We start from the raw sequence: 11,935 nt of genomic DNA on the forward strand, positions 1-11,935 counted from the left end.
GGCCACTCGGCAGCAACGGCCGAGTATTTACTCTGTAACTTTAAAGATCATTTATAGTCCTTTATAGCTGGCGTTACCAGTAACGCCATGTTTTAACGCACATTGAACTCTTGGCGTCGTGGGATGGCTGGGGTCCTGGCACACTCTATATAAGCCACCCCCCTCCTCTGGCACAAGGGTTCGCACCCCCTGTAACATACATCATCATATTCCAGTGGACCGCCTCCGGGCTCCGAGACGTAGGGCTGTTACTTCCTGAGAGAAGGGCCTGAACTCGTAAAACACTTGTCAACAACTTCATCGTAGCTAGAACCTGCCTCTCCATTACCTACCCCCCTTTGTACTGTCAGCCTTAGTACCACGACAGTTGGCGCCACCTTGGGGCAGGTGTTTTAGCGTTTTTCGGTGAAAGTTGTAGTTTCTCCGACTCCCATCATCATGGTTTCCGGTGGAGGTTTGGCCGAGGGGCGGGAGATCCGTCTCGGAGCTCTCACCTTCATCGCCGACGACTCCGCTTGGCTCCAGGAGGCACCACTCGACGTCGATGCGCTTCCCGTCCGCGAGGCTACGCACTTTCGCGCATGTGTCCTTGGCGTTCTTCTCCGCCAGCCGTCGACCCAGTATTGGTCGGCACCTATGGCTTCCTCGCTCCCCGCTACCCGCCGGCGCAAGCATTCTGGTCGGTCGCGGCTCCAGTGGTGGGCGAGGCACACAACGGCTCGCCAGTCGGCCGCCCCACAGGTCGCGCCGATTGAGCCTGATGAAAATCTTTACGACCTGTTCGATCTGTCGACTGGCTCCGTTGAGACCGCATCTGAGTGCGGTAGCAGTGACCCCGCGGCAGAAGTCCTGATGTTCGACGGACCACGCAGTCCTCCAGGCTTCGACCGCAATGATGGCGGAAACGGTGGCGGCGATCCGTCGCGTGTTCATGAAGAATACCACCCCGAATCTCTTTCCTCTCGGCGGAGGGAAGAGCTCCGTCGCCGCAACATGGATGCACTTCACACTCCAATCGTTGGAGAGACCCCCGAGGCCCTGGCCTTGGAGGAAGCGCGCCTGGCCAATCTGGCCGAGCGCACTCGACTGGAGAACCTCCAGCACGCGCTGGACGAGCGGGCTCGGGAGCGACGCCCGGAATCCAGTCGACGACAGCTTTTTCCACTGCCAACTCAGGTATACCAAACTCCAATTCCGAACCTGGCAGCAGCAATCCGAATAGCGGAGTTGATTCAACCCTCCCAATCAGAGGTTGGCAGAGGCTTGGTGTAGATCATAGATTTGCTCCGGGCAGCTGTGGAGTTGAACACAGCGGTGTCCCAGTCGCGTAATAGGATCCACAGTGAGTCTGTGAGAGCAGACACAGTTCAGTCGGCCCATAGCCCAAAATCGCCCCTGCGGCGTGAGGGACGTGGAGACCGACGAGATCGGTACATGTATTATGAGCAGTAGGATTATCGTGTCCAAGATGATAGACATTGAGTGCCCACCCCTCCTCCGAGGAGCGGGTCTTATGCGCCTCGGCAGCATGATGACAGACGTCCTCCTAGTGGTGGACGAAGGATTCCAGTCAACCCCAGGGGGGCAGGTTTTGATGCGAGGTCCATTCTCGTTCAAGGGCTGGTCGACAGGAACAGAGCATACAGGGAAGGCCCTGCCAGAGATCATCCGACTGAAAACAGAGTGCACGTTTCCGGCCCCGAGTATTTCAGTAGAGCCATCAGTGCAGCAGTGATTCCTCCCAACTTCAGGTTGGCGACTGGAGTCAGCAAATTTACTGGGTCGTCCAAGCCCGACACTTGGCTTGAGGATTACCGAGAGGCTGTACAGATTGGTGGAGGGAACGATGATGTAGCTATGAAACATCTCCCTTTGATGTTGGAAGGATCAGCCAGAGCGTGGTTGAATCAACTGGCACCTGGCAGCATTGACAGTTGGGAAGAGTTGGCCCGAGTGTTTGTCAGGACCTTCGAAGGCACATGCAAGCGACCGGCAGGGCTGATAGAATTGCAGTCCTGTGTTCAGAAGCCAGGCGAGACCTTGAGAGACTATATTCAGAGGTGGATCACTTTGAACCACACGGTGGAAGGAGTGTCAGATCACCAGGCAGTTTGCGCCTTCAAAGAAGGCGTCAAGTACAGAGCTGAATCTGAAGTTTGGTCGGACTGGGGACATGTCCCTCAGTCGAATGATGGAAATTGCCACCAAATATGCTAATGGCGAAGAGGAAGACCGACTCCGGAGCGGCAAGCATAAAACAGTCGCCCAGGATGCCGGAGGAGGTAATTCCAGTCGGAAGCAAAAACGGAAAGCTGAACCAGCAGCCCCTGTTGAGGCCTTGGCAGTGAACCAAGGAAAATTCAAGGGGAAGCCCAAAGGGCCATGGAATCCCAAAAAAGCGAAGGATTAAGATGGCAACGATGTGTTGGACTTACCATGCCATATTCATACCAAGAAAGATGAAGAGGGTAATTTCATTTACCCAAAGCATACCACTCGACAGTGTCGACTCCTGATCCAGCAGTTCCATGATAAACAACCCAAAGAGAAGGAGAAAGAGTCAGACAAGGGTGATGATAAGGATGAACATGATGATGGTTTTCCCAACGTCAATTCCACTCTGATGATTTTTGCTGATGTCGAAACTAAAAGTCGACTGAAAGTGATAAACAGAGAAGTGAACATGGTTGCCCCGGCAACACCGAGCTATCTGAAGTGGTCCCAGACCGCCATTACATTCGACCAGTCTGATCATCCAGCACACATTGCCACCCCCGGGAGGCAAGCGTTAGTGGTCGACCCAGTGGTTGAAGGCACCCGACTGACTAAGGTGCTGATGGATGGTGGCAGCGGCCTGAATATCCTGTACGTGGAGACCTTGAAGGGGATGGGCATTCCGATGTCCAAACTCAGCACGAGCAGCATGAGCTTTCATGGAGTTATTCCTGGCAAGAAGGCCCAATCACTCGGCCAAATTGCACTAGATGTGGTTTTCGGTGATTCCAAGAATTACCGGAAAGAGAAGTTGACTTTTGAGGTCGTAGATTTCCAGAGTGCCTATCATGCTATCTTGGGCAGGCCCGCATATGCTCGTTTCATGGCTCGACCATGTTACTTATATCTCAAGATGAAAATGCCTGGCCCTAAGGGAGTGATCACTGTCACTGGCAATCGGCAGAAGGCAGAGGAGTGCTTTCAGAAGGGCTCCAGGATCGCTGATGCGCAAATGGCAGTAGTAGAGTTGCAAGAATATCAGAAGAATGCAGATCCGAGTGATTTGCTACGCTCAAAGAAGCCGGGAACCGACTCAGCGTTTCAGTCTTCTGGTGAAACCAAGCCAGTTCACATCCATCTGACTGACCCAGCGGCTGCCCCGACTCACATTTCAACCACCCTCGACGGCAGATAGGAAGAAGCGCTCATCCAGTTCCTCCGTGAGAACTGGGACATCTTCGCATGGAAGCCTGCTGACATGCCGGGTGTGCCCAGGGGACTGGCTGAGCACCGTTTGCGAGTCGACCCAAAAGTGAAGCCAGTCAAGGAACACCTTCGTCAGTCCGCCGTACAGAAGAGGAAAGCCATTGGTGAAGAGGTGGCTCGGCTCCTGGCGACTGAGTTCATCATAGAGATTTACCATTCTGAGTGGCTTACCAATGTTGTCAGGGTCCCCAAGAAGGACGACTCACTTTGCATGTGTATTGACTTCAAGCATATCAATCGGGCCTGCCCGAAAGATCATTTTCCTCTCCCCCGAATCGACCAAATCGTCGACTCGACTGCGGGATGCGAGAGATTGTCCTTTCTGGACGCTTATTCTGGATACCATCAGATTCGTCTGTATGGGCCCGATGAGATAAAAACGGCTTTCATTACGTCGTTCGGATGCTTCTGTTATGTAACTATGCCGTTCAGCCTGAAGAATGCAGGGGCCACATTCATGAGGATGATTCAAAAGTGCCTGCTCACTCAAATCAGTCGGAATGTGGAGGCGTACATGGATGACATCGTGGTCGAGTCACGAAAGGTTCCGACCTGTTGGCTGACCTCGCTGAAACCTTTGCAAATCTCAGAAAGTATGATATCAAGCTCAATCCAGCGAAGTGCACATTTGGAGTCCCTGGCGGAAAGTTACTCGGTTTCCTCGTTTCCGAACGAGGGATCGATGCTAACCCAGAAAAGGTTGGTGCCATACTCCGAATGAAACGCCCTGTGCGTGTGCATGATGTCCCAAAGTTGACTGGATGTTTGGCCGCTCTAAGCCTATTCATTTCTCGCCTTGGTGAGAAGGCGCTTCCTCTTTACCGACTGATGAAGAAGGCTGACAAGTTCGAGTGGACCGATGAAGCTGAAGCAACGTTTGCAGAGCTCAAAGCCCTGCTTTCCACCCAGCCGGTGTTAGCTGCCCCAATCAGCAAAGAACCTTTACTGCTTTACATTGCAGCCACTGGACAAGTTGTTAGTTCTGTGCTCACGGTCGAGCGAGATGAAGAAGGAAAGGCATACAAAGTTCAGCGCCCAGTGTACTACCTCTCTGAAGTTTTGACCCCTTCGAAGCAAAGATATCCACACTATCAGAAACTTGTGTATGGGATATATATGACTGCAAAGAAGGTTGCCCACTATTTCTCTGATCACTCCATTACAGACGTCAGCGACGCACCACTGTCAGAGATTCTGAACAATAGAGATGCAACTGGTCGAGTGACAAAATGGGCGATTGAACTCCTTCCCTTAGGCATTGAGTTTGAAGCAAAGAAAGCACTCAAGTCCCAAGCAATAGCAGATTTCTTGGCCGAGTCGATCGAACAACAACTGCCGACTCAAGTTCACTCGGAGCACTGGACCATGTTTTTTGACGGCTCCAAGATGTGGAATGGTTCCGCTGCCTCATGGTCTACGGCGACTAAGATTTGGTAGTCAATCAAGTGATGAAGGAATGGGACGTCAGAAGCCCAGCCATGACAGGTTATTGCAATGCAGTAAGAAAGCTGGAGAAAAAGTTTGAGGGGTTGGAGCTTCATCACGTACCCCGACTGAAAAACCAAGCAACCGACGATTTGGGAAAGATAGGTTCCAAGAGGGGAGCCATTCCCAGTAATGTGTTCTTGGAACATTTACATACACCTTCAGTACAGGAAGATCCCTTCACTGAAGAGCCCCCACAACCGAAGAGTGCAACAGATCCGACTGAAGTAGAAGTCCCCGCCGTGGTCGACTTGATCATGGAAGTTTTGGTTATCACTCCTGACTGGACGGTACCGTATATTGCTTATATTCTCAGGAAAGAACTCCCGTCGATCCAATGCCTTCACAATAATCAGAGGGCTGTTGTTCAGAGAGAGTACGACCGGAGTCTGTCAGAAGTGTATAACGCCAGAAGAAGGTCGAGTGATCCTCAATGATATCCACTTGGGGACCTGTCGTCACCATGCGTCCTCTCGGACCATAGTGGCCAAAGCATACCGAGCAGGTTTTTTCTGGCCACGGGCAAACGAGATGGCAAAGGAGATAGTGGACAAATGCGAAGGATGCCAGTTTTACTCCAACATGTCTCACAAGCCTGCGTCAGCCCTAAAGACCATTCCACTCGTCTGGCCTTTCGCGGTCTGGGGCTTGGATATGGTCGGTCCACTCAGAACTGGAAGAAGCGGATTTACCCATGTGCTTGTGGCAGTCGACAAATTCACTAAATGGATTGAGGCTAAGCCTATCAAGAACCTTGAAGCCAGCACCGCTGTTACCTTCATCAGAGAATTAACCTTCAGATATGGTGTTCCTCACAGCATCATCACTGAAAATGGTTCGAACTTCGATTCTGATGAGTTCAGAGCTTTCTGTGCTTCTCAAGGAACACGAGTCGACTATGCTTCAGTCGCCCACCCCCAGTCGAATGGACAAGCAGGGAGAGCAAATGGATTGATTCATAAAGGTTTGAAACCTCGACTGATGCGTGACCTCAAGCATGCGGCAGGAGCATGGGTCGATGAACTTCCATCAGTTCTATCAGCAAGACCTTCGTCGAGTCCACGCCAAGAACGTGAGAGGTTGAGCCTTTCAAGAGGGAGATTTGGTTCTCCGGATAGATCAACAGAAGCTACACAAGCTTGCACCTGCCTGGGAAGGTCCCTTCATCGTCACCAGAGTGCTCCACAATGGAGCGTACCATCTGTACAATGTTGAGCACAAGAGAGACGAGCCCCAAGCTTGGAATGCGGAGCTGCTCCGCCCCTTTTGCACCTAAGCATTCAGTCGGTCAGGATATAATAAAAGATGCATTTTGTAGTTTTGATTATCAAAGACAAGAGTTTGTCGGCATGTCAAAACGTTTGTTGTTGCTTATATTTGTGTCTAAAATCCCCCAGTGGGTGACTTAGCTGCGAATCCGTTTCACCTAAGTTTTCAAAATCTTATCGAGTGGAAGGTCAGCCTCCTACTCAGGAGCTTAGTTGCGAATCCGATTCACCTAAGTTTCAAAAATAAAAAATCCTACCGAGTGGTGAGCAAGCCTCTCACTCGGGGGCTTAGCTGCAGTCCAGTACTCGCCTAAGTAATAAAAATCCTACCGAGTGATGAGCAAGTCTCTCACTCGGGGGCTTAGCTGTAGTCCAGTACTCGCCTCAGTAATAAAAAATCCTACTGAGTGATGAGCAAGTCTCTCACTCGGGGGCTTAGCTGCAGTCCAGTTCTCGCCTAAGTAATAAAAAATCCTACCGAGTGATGAGAAAGTCTCTCGCTCGGGGGCTTAGCTGCAGTCCAGTACTCGCCTAAGTAATAAAAAATCTTACCGAGTGATGAGCAAGTCTCTCACTCGGGGGCTTAGCTGCAGTCCAGTACTCGCCTAAGTAATAAAAAATCCTACCGAGTGGTGAGCAAGCCTCTCACTCGGGGGCTTAGCTGCAGTTCAGTACTCGCATAAGTAATTAAAATCCTACCGAGTGGTGAGCAAACCTCTCACTCGGGGGCTTAGCTGCAGTCCAGTACTCGCCTAAGTAATAAAAAATCCCACCGAGTGGTGAGCAAGCCTCTCACTCGGGGGCTTAGCCGCAGTCTAGTACTCGCCTAAGTAATTAAAATCCTACCGAGTGGTGAGCAAGCCTCTCACTCGGGGACTTAGCTGCAGTCCAGTACTCGCCTAAGTAATTAAAATCCGACCGAGTGGTGAGCAACCCTCTCACTCCGGGGCTTAGCTGAAGTCCAGTACTCGCCTAAGTTATTAAAATCCTACCGAGTGGTGAGCAACCCTTTCACTCGGGGGCTTAGCTGCAGTCCGGTACTCGCCTAAGTTATTAAAATCCTACCGAGTGGTGAGCAACCCTCTCACTCGGGGGCTTAGCTGCAGTCCAGCACTCGCCTAAGTTATTAAAATCCTACCGAGTGGTGAGCAACCCTCCCACTCGGGGGCTTAGCTGCAGTCCAGTACTCGCCTAAGTACAACGTACGCTGCATCCTTATCCGCAAGGACGACGAGGTGCAGGTCGACTGCGGCCTTCTCCTCTGAGCTCCGCCACAAGTACAACGTGTGCTCCATCCTTATCTGCAAGGACGACGAGGTGCAAGTCGACTGGAGTCCCCCACTCAGAGCTGCATCTCAAGATTAATAATAGTCCGGGTGAAGAACAAGTTCCACTCAGAGATCAAAACACGAGCAAATGTGGAAATAAAACCAAGTTCGGATACGTCTTAAAGTGTCCCCAACCATGGACAAAAGAGCTCGGACTTCAAGCCCGAAGGAGTTTTATGGTTATAGGATCACTCGGCATTCCGAGGCGAATTTAAAGGAAAGGACTCGGGCCCAAGCCCGAAAGAGTTTCACGGTTACAAAACCACTCGGCATCCCGAGGCTAATTTAAAGCAAGGAATAAAGTTTTTCACTCCGCAGCAGGAGGACTAGCAGGCTCAACGAACTCATCCAGGTCGATTCCATCAGCGATCCGAGTGGCTGCGTCAGTGAAGGTCTCCAGGAAGGACTGGAAGTTGAGCTTCTTGGTGTTGGCGACTTGGAGCGCGGCAAGCTTATCTTCCTTCACGTCCTTACAGTGGACCCGGACTAGAGACAAGGCTACATCAGCTCCGCAGTGGGCAGAAGATTTCTTCCACTCCAGCACTCGATCTGGGATTTGGTTGAGTCGGACCATCAAAGACTCCAAGTCATTCTCAAGGGTAGTGTTGGGCCAGAGAGTTGAGTCGACTCGGGAAACTGCCACTTTCAGTCGGGCGATATAGTCAGTCACGCTTGACAGACGATATTCCAGTCGGAGCACGTGCATGGTGTTGGGAATCGTAGCATAATTTAAAATTTTCCTACGCTCACCAAGATGCATCTATGGAGTATACTAGCAACGAGGGGAAGGGAGTGCATCTACATACCCTTGTAGATCGCGAGCGGAAGCGTTCCAATGAACGTGGATGACGGAGTCGTACTCGCCGTGATCCAAATCACCGATGACCGAGTGCCGAACGGACGGCACCTCCGCGTTCAACACACGTACGGTGCAACGACGTCTCCTCCCTCTTGATCCAGCAAGGGGGAAGGAGAGGTTGATGGAGATCCAGCAGCACGACGGCGTGGTGGTGGATGTAGCGGGTCTTCGGCAGGGCTTCGCCGAGCTTCTGCGAGAGAGAGAGAGAGGTGTTGCAGTGGAGGAGGGAGGCGCCCAAGGATGTAGGTTGCTGCCCTCCCTCCCCCCCTTTATATAGGCCCCCTTGGGAGGGGGGGCCGGCCAAAACGCATCTAGGGTTGGGGGGGGCGGCGGCCAAGGGGTGGAAGGGGTTGCCTTGCCCCCCAAGCCAAGGGGGAAGTCCCCCCACCCTAGGGTTCCCAAACCTAGGCGCTTGGGGGGAGGCCCAAGGGGGGGCGCCCAGCCCACTAGGGGCTGGTTCCCTTCCACTTTCAGCAAATGGGGCCCTCCGGGATAGGTGGCCCCACCCGGTGGACCCCCGGGACCCTTCCGGTGGTCCCGGTACAATACCGGTAACCCCCGAAACTTTCCCGGTGGCCGAAACTGGACTTCCTATATATAATTCTTCACCTCCGGACCATTCCAGAACCTCTCGTGACGTCCGGGATCTCATCCGGGACTCCGAACAACTTTCGGGTTTCCGCATACATATATCTCTACAACCCTAGCGTCACCGAACCTTAAGTGTGTAGACCCTACGGGTTCGGGAGACATGTAGACATGATCGAGACGCCTCTCCGGTCAATAACCAACAGCGGGATCTGGATACCCATGTTGGCTCCCACATGTTCCACGATGATCTCATCAGATGAACCACGGTGTCGAGGATTCAATCAATCCCGTATGCAATTCCCTTTGTCAATCGGTATGTTACTTGCCCGAGATTCGATCGTCGGTATCCCTAATACCTTGTTCAATCTCGTTACCGGCAAGTCTCTTTACTCGTACCGCAATGCATGATCCCGTGATTAACGCCTTAGTCACATTGAGCTCATTATGATGATTCATTACTGAGTGGGCCGAGAGATACCTCTCCGTCACACGGAGTGACAAATCCCAGTCTCGATCCGTGCCAACCCAACAGACACTTTCGGAGATACCCATAGTGCACCTTTATAGTCACCCAGTTACGTTGTGACGTTTGGCACACCCAAAGCACTCCTACGGTATCCGGGAGTTGCACGATCTCATGGTCTAAGGAAAAGATACTTGACATTGGAAAAGCTCTAGCAAACGAAACTACACGATCTTTTATGCTATGCTTAGGATTGGGTCTTGTCCATCACATCATTCTCCAGATGATGTGATCCCGTTATCAATGACATCCAATGTCCATAGTCAGGAAACCATGACTATCTGTTGATCAACGAGCTAGTCAACTAGAGGCTTACTAGGGACACATTGTAGTCTATGTATTCACACATGTATTACGATTTCCGGACAATACAATTATAGCATGAACAATAGACGATTATCATGAACAAAGAAATATAATAATAACCATTTATTATTACCTCTAGGGCATATTTCCAACAGTCTCCCACTTGCACTAGAGTCAATAATCTAGTTACATTGTGATGAATCGAACACCCATTGCGTCCTGGTGTTGATCATGTTTTGCCCTAGGGAGAGGTTTAGTCAACGGATCTGCTACATTCAGGTCCGTATGTACTTTACAAATATCTATGTCTCCATTTTGAACACTTTCACGAATGGAGTTGAAGCGACGCTTGATATGCCTGGCCTTCCTGTGAAACCTGGGCTCCTTCGCAAGGGCAATGGCTCCAGTGTTGTCACAGAAGAGAGTCATCGGGCCCGAGGCATTGGGAATCACCCCTAGGTCGGTAATGAACTCCTTCATCCAGACTGCTTCCTGTGCTGCCTCCGAGGCTGCCATGTACTCCGCTTCACATGTAGATCCCGCCACGACGCTTTGCTTGCAACTGCACCAGCTTACTGCTCCTCCATTCAAAATATACACGTATCCGGTTTGTGACTTCGAGTCATCCAGATCTGTGTCGAAGCTAGCGTCGACGTAACCCTTTACGACGAGCTCTTCGTCACCTCCATAAACGAGAAACATATCCTTAGTCCTTTTTAGGTACTTCAGGATATTCTTGACCGCTATCCAATGTTCCATGCCGGGATTACTTTGGTATCTTCCTACCAAACTTACGGCAAGGTTTACATCAGGTCTGGTACACAGCATGGCATACATAATAGACCTTATGGCCGAGGCATAGGGGATGACACTCATCTTTTCTATATCTTCTGCCGTGGTCGGGCATTGAGCCGTGCTCAATTGCACACCTTGCAATACAGGCAAGAACCCCTTCTTGGACTGATCCATATTGAACTTCTTCAATATCTTGTCAAGGTATGTACTCTGTGAAAGACCAATGAGGCGTCTTGATCTATCTCTATAGATCTTGATGCCTAATATATAAGCAGCTTCTCCAAGGTCCTTCATTGAAAAACACTTATTCAAATAAACTTTATACTTTCCAAGAATTCTATATCATTTCCCATCAATAGTATGTCATCCACATATAATATGAGAAATGCTACAGAGCTCCCACTCACTTTCTTGTAAACACAGGCTTCTCCATAAGTCTGTGTAAACCCAAACGCTTTGATCATCTCATCAAAGCGAATGTTCCAACTCCGAGATGCTTGCACCAGCCCATAGATTGAGCGCTGGAGCTTGCATACTTTGTTAGCATTCTTAGGATCGACAAAACCTTCCGGCTGCATCATATACAACTCTTCCTTAAGGAAGCCATTAAGGAATGCCGTTTTGACGTCCATCTGCCATATCTCATAATCATAGTATGCGGCAATTGCTAACATGATTCGGACGGACTTCAGCTTCGCTACGGGTGAGAAAGTCTCATCGTAGTCAACCCCTTGAACTTGTCGATAACCCTTAGCGACAAGTCGAGCTTTGTAGATGGTCACATTACCATCCGCGTCCGTCTTCTTCTTAAAGATCCATTTGTTTTCTATGGCTCACCGCTCTTCGGGCAAGTCAGTCAAAGTCCATACTTTGTTTTCATACATGGATTCTATCTCGGATTTCATGGCTTCTAGCCATTTGTCGGAATCCGGGCCCGCCATCGCTTCTTCATAGTTCAAAGGTTCAGCGTTGTCTAACAACATGATTTCCAGGACAGGGTTGCCGTACCACTCTGGTGCGGAACGTGTCCTCGTGGACCTACGAAGTTCAGTAACTTGATCTGAAGCTTCATGATCATCATCATTAACTTCCTCCCCAGTCGGTGTAGGCACCACAGGAACATTTTCCCGCGCTGCGCTACTTTCTGGTTCGGAAGGGGTGACTATCACCTCGTCAAGTTCCACTTTCCTCCCACTCAATTCTTTCGAGAGAAACTCCTTCTCTAGAAAGGACCCGTTCTTGGCAACGAAGATCTTGCCTTAGGATCTGAGGTAGAAGGTATACCCAATAGTTTCCTTAG

The 11,935-nt window shown here is 50.6% G+C and overlaps 1 protein-coding gene across 1 annotated transcript; it reads left to right on the forward strand.

Moving 5' to 3' along the window:
- The first annotated feature begins 2,683 nt into the window (after nt 1-2,683).
- LOC109755535 (uncharacterized) lies at nt 2,684-3,409 on the forward strand. Its single transcript, XM_020314430.1, has one exon. The coding sequence runs from the start codon at nt 2,684-2,686 to the stop codon at nt 3,407-3,409; it is 726 nt and encodes a 241-aa protein (XP_020170019.1).
- Nucleotides 3,410-11,935: the final 8,526 nt, after the last annotated feature.

The sequence above is a fragment of the Aegilops tauschii genome, chromosome 7 (assembly GCF_002575655.3).
Source record: "Aegilops tauschii subsp. strangulata cultivar AL8/78 chromosome 7, Aet v6.0, whole genome shotgun sequence".
Taxonomy (NCBI): Eukaryota; Viridiplantae; Streptophyta; class Magnoliopsida; order Poales; family Poaceae; genus Aegilops; species Aegilops tauschii.